Source organism: Bidens hawaiensis, unplaced genomic scaffold (genome assembly GCF_021521415.1).
Source record: "Bidens hawaiensis isolate Kalapana, Puna unplaced genomic scaffold, B.hawaiensis_p1.1 tig00022287_1, whole genome shotgun sequence".
Lineage (NCBI taxonomy): Eukaryota > Viridiplantae > Streptophyta > Magnoliopsida > Asterales > Asteraceae > Bidens > Bidens hawaiensis.
The window spans coordinates 359,573-376,385 of NW_027493456.1; the positions used below are offsets into that span (position 1 = coordinate 359,573).

At 36.6% G+C, this 16,813-nt stretch overlaps 2 protein-coding genes across 2 annotated transcripts; both read right to left on the reverse strand.

Moving 5' to 3' along the window:
• Positions 1-2,554: 2,554 nt before the first annotated feature.
• On the reverse strand, positions 2,555-3,346 carry LOC143565130 (uncharacterized). Its single transcript, XM_077052201.1, has one exon. It carries the CDS (start codon positions 3,344-3,346, stop codon positions 2,555-2,557), a length of 792 nt encoding a protein of 263 aa, XP_076908316.1.
• Positions 3,347-5,796: 2,450 nt separating this feature from the next.
• Positions 5,797-9,171, reverse strand: LOC143565138 (serine/threonine-protein kinase AtPK1/AtPK6-like). Its single transcript, XM_077052206.1, has 6 exons — positions 8,495-9,171; positions 7,501-7,583; positions 7,303-7,423; positions 7,053-7,226; positions 6,867-6,974; positions 5,797-6,194 (listed from the first exon to the last, which is right to left on the reverse strand). Exons 1-6 carry the CDS (start codon positions 9,062-9,064, stop codon positions 5,898-5,900), a joined length of 1,353 nt encoding a protein of 450 aa, XP_076908321.1. The 5' UTR covers positions 9,065-9,171; the 3' UTR covers positions 5,797-5,897.
• Between the last annotated feature and the right edge of the window lie 7,642 nt (positions 9,172-16,813).

Sequence of the window (16,813 nt, forward strand, 5' to 3'; positions counted from 1 at the left end):
CTTTAATATGCCAAGTAAAATATATACAAAACAAGCAGAATTGTAAATGTTGATCCAAATATAAGACAACTGTGAGAATATATTAAAATGGCCAAGAGAACATATAAGGCAAAACAAGAAAAAAGTAACAAAACTATAAAGAACATTAAAATATCACTGTAAAACCATTACAGGGCTTCTTTACCTCTTGAAAGAGAATTGACGGTTATGTTCTTCTTGTATGTAGTAAGCACCTGTTTATATGGTTATTAAATTTCAAGAACAATCCTCCATCTTTCAACCATCTTCACTTTTGTTTTCTGTGGTAACTTTAATTGGGTGCACATATGTTGGTACTTGTGAGAATATTTAAAGCACTAGCTACTTCACATTCCAAAACGCTATTTTAAGAGTCCCATCCATTTGATGTAATTAATTTTGGCCTGGATTTCATTAGGACCCATGACTATATCTTCAATTCTAAATTCATGTTCTCTTCCTCTTTCATGTATATTACAATGAATTTAGTCTTTTACCATGTGTAGTTAAAAGCCCTTTCCATGGACATTTCACACCATGTGACGCCTAATCTTTTTTTCAAGTTTTTGCAAAAAATGGGTATAGTCAAAATTTCCAAAACGGACCTACTATGGAAATAGATTCCACTTTTGTCCCCTAAATTTTAGAATTCCAAAAATATTTTCCTCTAACTCATCTTTGACGATGTGCTAAGAACTCTAACGCATCTTTGACGATATGTTAAAACAAGTCGTCAAAGATGTGTTAAACTTCCTAACACATCGTCAAAAATGAGTTAGAGGGAGACATTTTTGAAATTTTAAAATTTGGGGGACAAAAGTGGAATCTCTTTTCAAAGCATGTCCATTTTAGGAATTTTTTCTTTTTAATTTAGATTCTAATTTTTTTAATTAAACCTAAACAAGTTTGGGCTTATCAGGTTAAGAAAAAGAAAAAAGAAAGCAAAATCATCAAAATGTGTGCTACACCAACTTTGTGTACACAACGTTGCAAAATTTTGCGAATTTTTAATAAAAGATAATTCATTTTTTTTATAACTTTATTCGATCTTTTAACATCACCTCTAAATTTACATCTCCAATGTATATATTAGTCCAGTATGTCTCAACCCTTGTGGTGTGGTGATAAAGATGTTGGTGTTATTTAACAAAGAATAGGGTTTAAGCCTTACAAGAGGTAGGAATGGTGAAAAAAAACAGAAAGTCAGTATCAGTTTAGTATAAATTGTGAAAAGTAAAAGATTTAACAATAATATCACAACCAAAAAAAGCTATGTTTGAGTTAAGTATCACATAATGCTACAATGAGGATCAAATATCATCTCCCACAAGATAGAAGAACAAAAAGGCTGCAACAAAATTCAAAATTGTCTTTTTATTGAACTAGAACACTCATGGATCTAAAATCCCAAAACTTCCATTCAAGTGAACCTTGCTACAACATTACTAAAACTATAAAAAAAATGTTTCAAATTCCAATATAACAAAAGACATCTCATAGTACCGTTTGAAAGCAGGTAGTTTTGCTTTCCTAGGAATAAATGATCACTCAAGAGTGCATGAAAGCCTTATGAGTGGACCACTAATCTAGTAATCTATCATCTTGCATGTTTCTCTAACAGGCATTGGCTTACTCTTAATCTTAGGGCATCTGTAAGATGCAAATCACCTAATGTTTGAAAGCAAGTAGCTTTGAGTTTTGACAAATCAACTTCAAAATCTTAGCTTCAATTGAAAAGTGAAGAACCACCCACTACTTGCAGAAAATGCCCAAAATGTGACTAGACATCAAATGACACAAAATACCCGTGAGTGTCTAGATTTTACTATACATGGTCTAACATATTGTGATATTTCAAAACAATGATTCACATTCCAAAACGGGGTAATTTTAAATGCTTTTAGAGTGTTATGGTGATGAAACCATTTAATTAGAGGCTTTTATACTTCTAGCTAGTTTAATTATGGTTCATCACTACCTTCATCTTCAGAATAATGAGGTATAACTATGTATGATTTTAAACCATGAAAGATTGTTGGAATTAATCTTGACTTATGGTTTTTATTATTGTTTTTATCATTTTGGTTTAATTAATTAGTATATTAGGTTGTTTTGGTTAGTGGTCATGTTAGGTGAGTTGTTGGAGTAGTCCTAGGTTGACCAAGTTAGGTGGGATATGAACGTTATGGATGCATGGGTCTAGAGTTTGTTTTGAATAACTCCTCCATATTTTGTGTGGTTGTAGTTGAGTCAGTAGGCTATATATAGCCAAAGTCTTTTAATGAATAAATTATCTTTTCCATTATCTCTTTCTATTTCTCTGCATATCTTTGTTCAACCCAAACATATAAACCTAGTGTTAAACTCAGATTAATAATCGAATAAGAAAGGACCTGGTACCAACAAAGATAACAAAACAATATCAAAAACACATAACAAAATTTCCTTCATGAGATTCAAAACACGACTGATTAAACATAAAATTAAAATGACAAAACAACCAACAACTAACATATAATGTAGGTTCAAACAACATTTAATCCTTGGAAGCAAGCAACTCATTCTTATGATCAGCCAAAGCCTTTGCATGCTCACCAGCAACCAAATCCTTATTCTCTTCTTCAAAAAAACACACCATATTATTCTTAATATGATTCTTCTCCGCCGTTGCAAAGTCTAGCTCCGGCTCTCCAACAACCTTACACACATTATTACAAACATCCACAATCTTCTTGAAAACCACAGCATCTGTCAACCCAACAGCTCTTAAAATACCAACTCTAAACTCATCATCATATGGTACCTTATAAAGAACTCCAGCCTTAGAACACTCAACTTGACTTAAAACCATTTGTTTCAAACTCCTCTTATCATCCAGGTTAACCAACTTGCCCAAATCAACCATATACGCAGCGTGCGCATACACATAAGCCTTCATCAAATCAGGGTCACAATTCTTCGGAACTAAACCGCAAAAACCAACGTGCTTCATTGGTTCGGGTAGTTGCTCAGAAGCTAAAACAGATTCTACACCATTCTTTGCACATGCCTCTTTTTTAAACAATATTAAACTTGCCAAATGTGGGAAACAAGTAACAGCACGAACAAATGTTAACGTATCATCTCGCAATCTGACCTTTTCACCAGAAGCTGACCTAAGAGGAATCTTATACCAATAAGCAAGTTCAACCATTCTTTGAGCACCATCACTGGATGTTACTTGAAGCTGATCTCTTCTTACGTCACCCGCGTCCGAGACCAATGGTAACCATTTCATAAATATCTTTAAGCGTGTCGGTCTGCGTCCTCGTATGATGATTTGATCCATCAACTATGTGTTGTAACATACCATTAAAGTCCAAATCCTCTACAGGTGCAAAATAAGCTTGCAGTGACTCAAGTTCTTCACTGTTGTCAAAACCAAAGACGTCATCCGTAAAATTATCAGGATCGTATTCGATTTCCTCTAGAAAGGGACAAGTGTTTGCATTGATTTGTTTATAGCATCGGTTAACATCGCAATATTCGGTCCATCAAAACCAAAAAGACTAGAAAATGCACCCATGTCAAGCTGTTTAGGAGCCAATGAATTTAGCAGTGGTTGAAATTCATCATCTTTGATCAAAGCATCATCCACTTCAACATATTTAGAATCATCAGAAGCAGCACATTTTTCAGTCTCTTGAACAATTTCATCATCTTTGCTAATTGTAAGCTTCTGTTTATCATCAGCCATGGTTTTCTTGACCACCTTGTGAGCTTCTTTGCTTTAATATTCCGGTAACAAAAGGCAATATTGAGAGGTTATCATATGTAACAGTTAAAAAATAAAACAAAACAAGCAGAAATGTGTATGTCATGATATATATAATATAAGCCTCAGTTTAAATGTTATAGATGTAATATTTTGACATAACTTTTGATGAATCTTCAGATTAAGAAGATTAAGACATCACTTTAAAATAGATCATTCTTACACTCAAAATAAAATACAACTTAGAACAACAAATAACGAAAAAATTAAGTAGAAGACAAGAGGACCTCTCTACCTCTTCAAAGAAAACCAAGGGTTGTGTTCTTTCAAGCACTAACTAACTGTTTATATAGAGCACAGACTTATAAAAAATGGTCCTTTATCTTTATAACATCTACTTTTTTTTTATTTCATCCATTTATTGCATATTAAGTCATTCCTTTGGTTTTCTCAAACATATGTTGGTACTTGTGGAATTTTTAAGTATAGCTACTTCACATTCCAAAACGGTATTTTGGCTTTTTGAGAGTTTATCTATTTAATGTGAAACTTCAAACAATACCATTAGTTTCATTAATACGACTCTTGATTATTTATTTATTTATTTTTTTCAACAACCACCCATCACATTGTTACAATCTAGCAATAAATGAATACGAGCATTTAATGTAGTTCGGTCTAAAATCTAAAATGACCTATATCCATGGGTGACAACTAATAAGTATTCTTTATTGACGGATCGACAACGATTACAATACATAACACCATATATATAATTGGAGATCACAACTAAAACAAGTTAGATTCATCATACATTCATTAATTCATACATATGCAATTTAAGATGGACTAAATACAAAAATTCAATCCAACAAACATTTCATACCTGGTTATCCTTTTTATTTCACGTTTCCTTTTGGATAGGATCTAGCCAAAGCGAATTGTTTTAGAATCAAATGCATTTTATGGCATTTCAATCTCACAATACCAACATATGAAAGTGATTACATTATTATATTCATATAATTACTTACGCTATTATATTCATATAATTATTTCATGATTATTTGATTGTACTATCTTCATATGACGAGAACTTTAGGAGTTAGTTATTCATGTTTGTCAAGGAGAATCTTTGTAAATATACAAAAGATTTCGGCGCCTGGGAAGAGCTAGACCTGAGTTATTCTCTGTACATGAAAATGATAAAATATCATTTATCAATGTTATTTCATGTTTCTCTTTAAGGTTCTCATCCTTGTGGTTTGTTAAATATTCGTATATATACGTATTTCAGTCCAATAGTTTAAAATTTATTATTTCAATCCCTGTTCTTTCGTTTCACGCACAATCAATTCCAAGCTTTTAACTTTGTTAAATCATCATCATCGTCATCATCGTACTCAGTATATCCCACCAATAGCAAAGCTATGGTAGGGTCTGAGGAGGGTAAGATGTAGACAGTCTTACCTCTACCCCCGTAAGAATATAGAGGCTGCTTCCGGTGAGACCCCTGGCTCAATAGTAGTTTTGCATCAAGCCTTGGACATAAGGCACATAGCACTCAATCATCGGGACACAGGCTGATTGGTGCATGTACCCTTGCCTTTCGGCTATCAACGGCACCACATGATGTCTGATTAACCTTCCACCACTTTTAACGTTATTTTCACGAGATTAGTAAAATAACGTCAAAATTAGTGCAATTTCACTTTTGCCCACCCAAGGGTTCACACATATATACATTATATGTGCGCACCGCAAGCAGGGCGTTTTAACTTTGTTAAATATGTGTGTTAAATTGGTGGGCATTTTGGTCTTTTTATTTATTATTTATTTTGCACTCCTTAAGTCTCTGCATTTCTCTGCATTTTCCTACCATGTTACTAAATATGCATTTTCATGCTAGTAAACAAAAGTATGATATTATCATTCACACTAACCATGGTAAAAGAGTTACAAAGACAATTACTTATCCAATTTACACTTGGAATAGAAGCCATTACAACTAGTAAACCTATAAATCACATTTATTTGACACTTTATTTGATCAAACAAACATATACACATCTACAATCCAGATCAACAACGGGTAAAATCGACAAATTGTGTATGAACTCACATCTCAACTGCTTTCCCGAGGAGATGAAAGCCAAGGATTAGGCGCCACATAAGTATAACCATTAAAATGCTCACCAGCTGTCGGTGTAGGAGCCGGTGAGTCCTCCAAGGGCATTGCAGTCCAACACTTGTCAAAATTTTCAGTGCAATCTTCACCGCTCACATCCGGCTTGAACTTTGGCTGCAAGTCCCTTGACTCCAGTTTCTTCCAGTTTATCGTTCGAAACCATTTGTGGTTTTTAATCTCGTCACCACCACGAGGCCCACTTCCTAATCTTAACGACGGGTCCTTTTGCAGCAACTGAAAACAAAAATATGAATCTGAATTAGGGCTGTCACTTTTACCCGAAACCCAGCCTGAGAAAACTCATACCTGAACCCGACCCAAGAAACTCGAACCCGAGAAAAGGCTAACCCGAATCCCAATCGAAGTAATTCGGGTTGGTTCTTGGGTCCGAATTCTAGGATTCGGGTCAACCCGAAAATCCCGAATAAACTTTTAGTTTAAAACCATAAATATGAATCGATTGTTAATTGTTTATTAATGTTTCAATTTATGACTAATAGCAGCTATAATCCAACATCCAAATCACGGCATACTGAAGACGATTATGTCGGTCTTGTTTATTATGGTTGAACTTTGTTAATTTTACTCTTTTTAGGATGTGTTAATGGTTTATTTTTGTATTGTTATTGGTTTATTTACATTACAAGTAAAGAAGAATATGTTACATTTAAATTTAGCAATGTAGTTATTTTTTCCAGTATACTCGAAACCCGACTAACCCAACCCGAACCCGAATTACCCGAACCCGAAGAAACCGTGAGAGATTTGGGTTGGGTTTCGGGTATGAATTTAAAACTTTGAAACCCGAAGACCCGACCCAAAAAACCCGAAGAACACCCCTAATCTGAATTAGTATCATGGTTAAAGGAGATAAGCAAAAGCATAATCATGGTTAGCTCAACTTACTCCTTTTAGCAGAGAGTGAGCTTCACCACTTAACCGCGGTAACAACTTCACTTTTTCGTTTATTATCTTCTCTTGCAGTTTCTTTCTGTTGGAATGTGTAAATGGTGGCTGAAGGAAGAAATAAAAAGACTATCATAAATCATAAAAACTCATTTTTATAAACATAAAACCGCATAAATTTTGTACCTTCCCGGTTAACATTTCGTACAAAAGTATCCCTACACTCCACCAATCCGCATTTTTATTATGCCCTTTGGACAATAATATTTCAGGAGCCATATACTCGGTGGTTCCATACAACGAGTTTGATCGGCTTGATTCATCAATCTCCTTTGCCAGACCAAAATCGGTTAACATAACCTGAGGAATAAGCAGTTAAGACTTAAGTACCGCAGTCGCACTTAATTAATATTAAAAAAAACAATTATTAATTTACATGCCCATCTGCATCCATGAGTATGTTTTCAGGCTTAAGATCCCGATGCACGATTCCTCTCTCGTGAAGATGTGAAACTGCAGATACAATCTCTGCAGTATAAACCCGCGCTTGATCCTCACTACCCAAGGAAAAATATTAACATAACCTTACAATTGTTATAAATCATTCCATGATGTATAAACATTGAACATGTACCTAAAGATCCCTTGTCTATATAAGTGAAAGAAAAGATGACCTCCATTAATAAAATCCAAGATCAAATACAGCTTCGTTTTCGTCTGTAATCATGCATAAGCATAACATATTTAATTAAATCATAATAACAGTGATTAATATAAGAGTACAGAAATTAACAAAACACGAGCAAAAAAAGTAACAAAATTGACGAAAAGCGGGCAAATAAAAGCAGTGTTGTAGAACTCGCTATATGCTAGTACTACGCTAGTCGGGCGGTGGGGTAGGGACAAGCGATTAACCGGATTAATAGTGATTAATCGAATTGGAATTTGTATGTAATTTTTCAAATATACATCAGTGTTGCAAAAAATCTCGACTAGGCGCCGATTAATCGCTAATCCCCACTTCACGGATTAATTTTGGGCTAATCGGTCAATGGTCAAATGCGGCCAAAATCAGGATTAGTTGGACTTAATCGGCTTTTTTTGATGAGGTTCTGGCCAAAATCGGTGGTTTACGGCGAGATTCCGGCCAAAATCGGCGGTTTCCAGCGAGATTCCAACCAATTTCCGGCCAAAATGTGTTCGTGTATATATAAAATTGAAAATTACATATAAAAATGTGTGCGTGTATATATAAAACCGAAAATTATACATTCAAGTCTCATCCGATTAATCACGACTAATCCTGATTAATCGCTAGTCCCCACCCCACCGCCTGACTAGCGACTAGCGATTTTTACAACACTGATATACATATACCAAACTTTACATATATAAAATTTTAAATTTTAATCAATTTTGACCAAATAGCGATTAATCAGCGACTAGACGGTGGGGTACGCTATTAATCAGGCGTCTATGCATGATTTTTACATATATATAAAATTTTCAATTTTGATCGGTGACTAGTCGCTAGGATATTGACTAACGATTGATCAGGATTAATGACGTCTAGACGGGATTTTTACAACTATGAATAAAAAGTAGCGAAGCTAACAAAACACGAGCACCTGAAAAGAAAAACGAAGCTGAACGACGAAGGGATGTACAACTTTTGTAAGTATATCCCTTTCTGCTTTCATATAATCCACATGATTATTTTTAATAATAGTATCCTTCCTCATAACCTTCATGGCAAATATCCCATCCTCATGATCACCACCACTAATTACCCTTTTACCCTTCATTTTCATTTTAACCTGAAACGCTTTCCCAGAAGACCCTTTACCAATCATCCTCATGATCTCAAAATCCCCAGGGCCAATCTTGTAATTTAACTCACTCTTTTCTTCAATAACTTTAGACTCGTTTTCAGATAATTTGGATTCAGATTCGGATTCTTCGGGGTGAAAAGTAAGTGGTTTGGAGAGAGTGTAACGAGGTGATGGGCCGATGAAAGAGTGGGACCGGTTGTGGATGATTTGTGGAAGACTAGGATTGGTTGACGATGATGAAGTGGGACCGAAAACATCGGAGAAGTCGAGGTCTTGGTCTTGGTCTTGGTCGGACGATGATGATGTCAGGATAGTTTGGTTGTTGAGTTTACTTGCTAACATCTTGTGGTAAGCAGTTGATGACATGTTGATGAGATTTATAGTTTTGAGGTTACATTTTATGAGTTGTTGCAAATCTAAAAGAGAGAATGAATTATTTATTAATGATTGAAGGAGAAGATGGGTTGGTTTGTTGACCAGAATAAGCAAAAATTAAATTATATAAATATTGCAGCAGAAAAATGTTATTATTACATATGCCGTTACGTAGAACATGCCAAAAAAAAAAAATTTCTTTTGGTCACGTTATTGTTACATGTCTATTAGATTTTGTAACCATTTAACTAGTTTTCATGTGCATTAGCCTTGGTCAATTTTTCGTGATACTTGTTTTATTACTTTTTAATTGGACCCTTGATTTTCCCAAATATTTGTCAATATCGTCTAAATAAATAACTACGTCACTTTTTGTTGTATTTTTAATCACTCGTGTATTACACAAGTTCTAACCTAGTTTACATAAAAGATGATGATAACAACAATAAATACTCAATTCTACCACATCCCCATTGAATCATCACAATCTTCTATAACTGCCAGCATTACCTGACTCTGCCACAACACAAAACCAAAATATCAAATCAAAATAAAACTGGACTTCTCTAAGACAAGAGTCGGCCACAACCTCTCAGATGAACGCCAATGTTTCCCCCACCACCATCTCAAACGAGCCATAAATAGAGATCTAAGATTGATTTCATTCCAATTGACAACACCAAATCAAGAGGAGGCGTTGTTTTTAGACCTTAGTTGTCTTAACATACCTAGTCCTGAAAACACATAAAACCCGAAAACCCTTGTTCCCGAGAAGTTAAAGTTCCCGAGAACAAAAAAAATTCAATTATTATATCACATCCTCAACCACAAACTATTGTTTTGGGGACAACATGTATATTAGGCCAAGTGTAATGGGGCGAGAAATGGGGCGATAAAGAGGAGGAACACCGCCCCCCTGGGCGATATTCGAGCGAAATGGGGCGGTGGCGAGGAAAGTTTGTTGTCGGGGAGAAAAAAATAATATTATTATATTACATGTCGTGTGTATATGTATATGTATATGTATATGTATATGTATATGTATATGTATATGGTTTGTGTGTGATATATATATACATATATATATATATATATATGGTGACATGGCAAATTTGTAGCTCCACCATTATACCTGAAAAACAAAAACCCACCCTTTGCTGACTAGGCGCCACATGACGCAAAACACCCTATTTTGTTGCCCTTCCACTGCGCATAGCCTTATAAACCTCATTATTATTATTTCACATCCTCAACCACAATTCTAATACATGTGTTTACTTGTATTGCTCAATTAATTAATACATGTAATGTGATTAATTGTTTATTGTTGTGGCCTCGTCATCATTAGTACAATCTTACACTAGTCTTAGTAGTTTGACTTAGTGTCATGATGAACGGACTTGAATTGTTATTGTTTCATGTTAATTATTGTGATTACGCATTCACATGATAATTGAATTATTATTATTATATATATCAAAATTGTGATTTGCTCACCAACCTTGGGTTAAAGATAAAATATCCATTTACATACATGTTGCAAGTACTTACATGAGACAAAGCGAATAGAATTTGGACTATAGATGTGTCACACCCCCATTCTAGGCTTAGGAGTATGATCAATAACTGGTACCACATTTGTAAATATATCAGAGTAGCGGGTTTAATGCGGAAGACTTTATAAAAACACAAGGATCTTTCTTATAAATATTTATGTTACAAAAAGACGAGACGAAAGTCTCGTTTAGTATTTACTTGTTTATATATTTTACAAAATCATCATATTTTAATATTCACACAAAATTATCCGAGCCATCGGATTCTTGAGCTCTTCGTCTTTCAAGCTCTAATCTTGGTTACCTGCAAAATGTTATTAAAATACGTCAGCAACGAATGCTGGTGAATATGTTGACGCTAAAAATATTTTTCTTTACTTAATTACCCCTCGAGACCACGTAAGCCTCGGCCCATCTTGGCTTAGGAATAATCAAGTTAAACAATCATTATAAACTCGAGTCTCTACACTAGATTACCTCAGCAAAACACCGCAGCGTTTCGACGTACTTAGGTACCATAAATATACACAAGGTCATTCTCACTCGAACATACTTTGGTTCGGCCCATTGTGGCTGGAGGTCGTGAACATGCGTGGTGCGATGTGCCCACCGCGCTCCACATATGTAAGGATCCAGACAAACGTATACTACAACATGAGGGCTAGGCTTATACTCTTATTTACAATGTTTTTAGAGACACGTAGCCTCATGTAAAGTTTTACACATAACACGTTTGATTTGTTTGAAAACAAGTTTGTAAAAGTGGGGCGTATTCACCTTTTCAATGGGATCGGCTTCCAACACCGTCCGTAAGTCTTTCTCTTGCTATCTCGCACCTATAGTACGAATATAACTTTTATTAGTCGGATACACGATCCGGCTTAAGACCTTTAGTCTTGTTTATCTCGATGAACCTTTAGTTCATTATCTCTTTTTACTTTAAAACCTTTAGTTAAAAAGTAATCTTTATAAACCTTTAGTTTATCTATAAAAACCCTACGTTTCTTCTTCTTTAAGAAACGTATTTCTTTCTTTATTATTTAAGTACACTCATTATACTTAAATAATATATTTCATAACAAAGAATAATCATATACATATATATACTCACATATATGTTTTACTTTTCTTTATTTATTTTCGTTGTTATATATTTCTTTGTTTATCGAGAATAACTTCGACTTGGGGTATTAAGCCCTTATAATATTTTATTATTTTCTTCGGGCATTATGCCTACCTTTGTCGGCTTAAAACACCCTTCTCACTCAGGCAGCACTTCGACTCTATCTTCCTTATCAACACTCGATTAATCAACCCTTTGCTTGAACACACGAATCTAACACCAACATTTCTCGGCACGTACTTCGAGATAGTCGTCAGGACGTCAGGACAGCACCTCCTTCTTGTTAGTATATCATCGGGATATGGCACGGATATCAAGGTATTAACACGCTTATCAAGGAATCAGGCACGGATTTCGAGGTGGATCGAGGGCACATTTTACGAGGTTTAGAGAGAGAGAGTAGTGAGAGTAATGTGTGAGATTTGGTGTGTGGATTCCGTGGCTACTATTTATAGAGCCACTTTTGGATCCCATCGCGGTATGCGATGGGTCCCTTGGCTGACCCGTCGCGTACCGCGACGTAGGCCTGGTCAGTCACACACTAGACCTGCCACATGGTGACACGTGGCGGCAACCGTTGCCACCGTGTGCCACGCGGCACACGTGTCACAATCTGTCAGACACCCCATCGCGGTACGCGATGGGAGTCACTTTTGATCCATCGCGTAGCGCGATGGGTCAGGAAAACAGATTTTACATATTAGCCCCTCGGATTTGGAAATTGACGAATTTGGTCCCTTGACTTTTAAAACTTGACATTTTTGGCCTGATATTTACGTGATGCTACAAGACAATCAACGAAACAAGCGTGATGCTTATTTTTTTGAATTTTGTTTTATTTGGATGATGTTATGCTTTGGATATCGTGATGTATGTGATTATATTTGAATCAAAAGGCACAAACGAGCTTAAAAGGCCCGAAAGGCACAAACGAGCTTAAAAGGCCCGAAAGGCACAAACGAAACCCAAAAGGCACAAACAGAGCCCAAAAGTAGCAAACGGATCCCAAAAGGCACAAAGGAACTTAAAAGGCACCAAGGGAGCCCAAAAGGCACAAACGAGCTTAAAGGCGCAAACAGAGCTCAAAATGTACAAAACGGAGCCCAAAATGCACAAAGGGGCTTAATATGCTTAAAGAAAGCCCAAAATGCACAAACAGAGCTCAGGCACAAAGGTAGTCCAAACGAAACCCAAAATGCACAAATGAACTTAAAATGCATAAAGAGAGTCCGAAATGCACAAAAAAGCTTAAATGGCACAAAATGGGCACAAAATGCACAAACTGAGCCTAAAAGGTTACAAAATGACTCCAAAATACACAAGCGGAGCCCAAAAGGCACAATAGGAATCCAAAAGGCACAAATGAGATTAAAAGGCACAAAGGGTGCCCAAAAGACACAAAGGAACTTATAATGCACAAACAGAGTCCAAATGGTTACAAAAAGACCCCAAAAGGCATAAACGAGCTTAAAAGACAGAAGGGAGTCCAAAAGGCACAAACAGAGCCCCAAATGCACAAAACGAAACTCAAAAAGCACAAAAGGAGCCCAAAAGTCAGAAGGAGCTAAAAACTCATAGAGGGATCCCAAAATGCAGAAAGGGAGCCTAAAAGGCACAAAGGAAGCCCAAAATGCACAAACGGTTATTTGGATGAAATGACAATTATGATCAAACCTTGAAGATGGGGAAAAACTACCCATCCTAGCCTTCATCATCTAGCCGCCTCCTCTCCTAAATTCCTGATTGTCTTCCCGACCACTAGGGATGTACATTTAAGCAAAACTTTTCCATGCAATTCGCATGAATAATAATTTGTAAATTGCAATTTACATTTTTTTTCCATAACCCTTCTACCATCTCAACCTACTTTAAAAGTATATATGTATATATTTTAATGACAACTCCGTCGGCTATAACTTGGTGTTTGCATTATTTAGGAAAATCTCGTCTGTAATTCTAATGTTAACTTTTTTGTTACATAGAACATGTTATTAGCCTCAAACTTTAACATGTAACATCCTATGCAAATCCCACATTGGTCGTGGACAAGATAGATCCTTGGTTCATAAGTAAATGTTCCGCCTCTTAAATCACCAACGCGTTTTAGGCTTAATGGTAGTGGACGAGTGGAGAGTTTCAAAGTTAAGCGTGCTTAGCAGGATGGGTGACCTCCTGGGAAGTCTCCACCTGGGCAACCAAAAACAAATCTGTGAGCTCTTCGTGGGCAAAGCTGACAATATTGGTGGTGCGAGGGGCCGGATGTTACATAACATCCTTGCATGAATTTCTTTACTACTTCTTGAAAACTTAAACTAGCACAAGAAGATAACGGGATGACGTAAGTGTAACAATTCGGGTCAAATCTATTAACCACCATTGATCGAAAACATGTCAAAGCCTCAAACAGCATACCCATGGCGTAATGATATATATAAAATTTTGAAGTGCAACCCCTAATAAAGTCGAAGTGCACCATCTAAACAAATTAGAAAAATGGTGGAGTGGCTAAGACTAGAGATGGCCAAAAAAACCGGTTGGGGAACCGGTTTACCGGTTTAAACCGGAAACCGGTTTTCGTAAAAACCGGTTTTTTAAAAACCGGTTTGACCGGTTTACAAACCGCCGGTTCGTCTTTCGGTTACAAGTTCTAGATCCAAAACCGGTTAACGAACCGGTTAATGGAAAAACCGGTTTTTTTTATTAACCGGTTATGGAAAAACCGGTTAACCGGTTTATAAAAAAACCGGTTTTTGACCGTTGTGGAAAAACCGGTTAACCGGTTTCTCCATAACCGGTTAACCGGTTAAAAACCGGTTTTTGAACGTTGTATAACGGCTATATGCCCGTTTTTTTTGTTTTTGGACCGTTTTTTTTTTTTTTTACCATTTTACCCCCACAAACATCTATATATAGTTTAGGTTGGGTATTGGTTAGATCACACTCGATTATACAACTCCAAACGCTCTAAACGTTTATTTCATACGCGATTATTTTGTTATCTCACGCTCAATTATACCACATTACCACTCCATACGCTCTTATTTCGTAGTCGTTTATTTCATACTCGAGTATACCACTCTTATTTCGTAGTCGATTATCATGGCCTCCCAAAGTGCTGCTTCATCCGTCAACATGGGTGCCTCGAACACGGGAGAAACGGTCGTTCGGGTCATCCCCACGAAACGAAACCATGATGTTTGGCAACATTTCGACCTATGCGAAATGTCTAACGGTAGCCAAAAAGCTCGATGCAAACATTGTTTGAAGTTTTATGGCAAAGATGCAAACTCCACTTTAAAAGCGCATGTACAAAGGCCCTTTTGCAAGGCCTTGAATGACGAATCGGGAAGTAGTTCGCAGCCGGAGATGACGAATCAAGGAGCGGTGTTTACGTACGACGTTGAAGCGGTACGTCAACAGTTTTCAAACTTTGTGATTCAACAAACACTTCCTTTCAACCACTTCGACAACCCTCAATTCACGGAGATGATGCGAAACTATGTTCAACCACGCTACCAACACGTAAGTCGTTCGACCCTTAGAAGAGATTGTCTTAAAGCATGGAAAAACGCTAAATCCGAACTAATTTCATACTTTTCAAACTTACAAACTGGTGTAAACTTAACAACGGATGTGTGGTCGGTACCTCATGGTTCGCCCGACTCATACATTTGTGTGACGGCTCATTGGGTTGACCCCGAGTCGTGGCAAATGATGAAACGAACCGTTGCGTTTCAATTGTTTGATTACCCGCACATGGGTAGAAATATTTTTCAAATCTTGGATAAAGTCATTCGACAATACAAGATTGAACATAAAATCTTTTCAATTTCGTTTGATAACGCGTCCAACAATACGGCCGCGGTTGGCCATTTAAAATTAAAGTATAAACCTATTTGTGATGGAGCGTTTTTTCATAGCCGATGCATTGCACATATTATCAACTTGGCCGTGCAAGATGGGTTAAACGTGATCGAAACGCAAAGAAACAATTTTAAAAGAATGTTACGAGATGTTTTTAGCAACAATAAAACATTTTCAAGATACAAAAAATTGTGTAGAAGCTAATTGTCAATGGTTGGGGCCAAATTGGGATTGTCCAACAAGATGGAACTCGACTTGTAATATGTTTGAGAAAGCCATCCAACAAAAAAAATCATTAATTGCGTTTCATAAAATTTTGTCAAGTAGGGGTAAATGTGCACCGTACGATCCTAGAAACTGGTTATTGATTGAGATCGTTACGGAGGTCCTTCAAATTTTTAAATCTTGCACAACTAGTTTATCCGGGGTTTACTATCCAACAAGCCCCATTGCTTTACCAAAAATTGCTGTCATGTGCACAAAGTTGAGTGAACTTCATTGTAGGGGTGCACCTTATTTTGATATGGGTGTAAAAATGAAAGAAAAATTTAGAAAATATTTTCAAGAACTACCCGCTGTTTTGACATGTGCTGCTGCGTTAAACCCTTGCATCAATGTTGGTGGTGTTGAAGCTTTAATAGAAAAAATTTGTGATGAGCTAGGGTTAAACGACGATCAAAACCCCTATTATAGCCAAACTTTAAAGAATGCTTTCAACACCACCTTGTCAAACATGTATGATGTCTACCTTACAAAATACAGGTCGTCTTCCCAAATTCATGACTCGTTAAGAGCTGTTGCCCAATCCCAATCCCAAACCGACCTTGAAATGGGGATGTACTACATGATTTGGGAAGACGCCGGTAAACGTCAAAAGGTAAACACCCCAAGCAATGAACTTGGAAGGTATGGTGGTACCAACTTTGTGAAACACATGACTCCGGATGAATTTAGAAGTCTTGATTTGCTGGCTTGGTGGAGAGGTAAGGAGGATGAGTTTCTGATCCTCGTCGCCATGGCCAAAGATTTACTAACGGTCCAAGCTTCCACGGTAGCTTCGGAGTCTGCTTTTTCTGTTTCTGGCAGGGTTATATCGATTAGGAGGACTCGACTCACTGCACCAGCTATAGAGATATCGATTTGCTACAAGGATTACTTGGACTCTTTAGATATGGCACAACATCAACGCTCACTCGA

Excerpts from the sequence above, each read along its gene's own strand:
- LOC143565130 (XM_077052201.1), bottom strand. The coding sequence starts at position 3,346 with ATGGATCAAATCATCATACGAGGACGCAGACCGACACGCTTAAAGATA.
- LOC143565138 (XM_077052206.1), bottom strand. The coding sequence starts at position 9,064 with ATGTCATCAACTGCTTACCACAAGATGTTAGCAAGTAAACTCAACAAC. Across the intron at positions 7,424-7,500 it reads TATAGACAAGGGATCTTTAG|TGAGGATCAAGCGCGGGTTT; the intron begins GTACATGTTCAA and ends TTCCTTGGGTAG. Across the intron at positions 6,975-7,052 it reads ACGAAATGTTAACCGGGAAG|CCACCATTTACACATTCCAA; the intron begins GTACAAAATTTA and ends TTCTTCCTTCAG.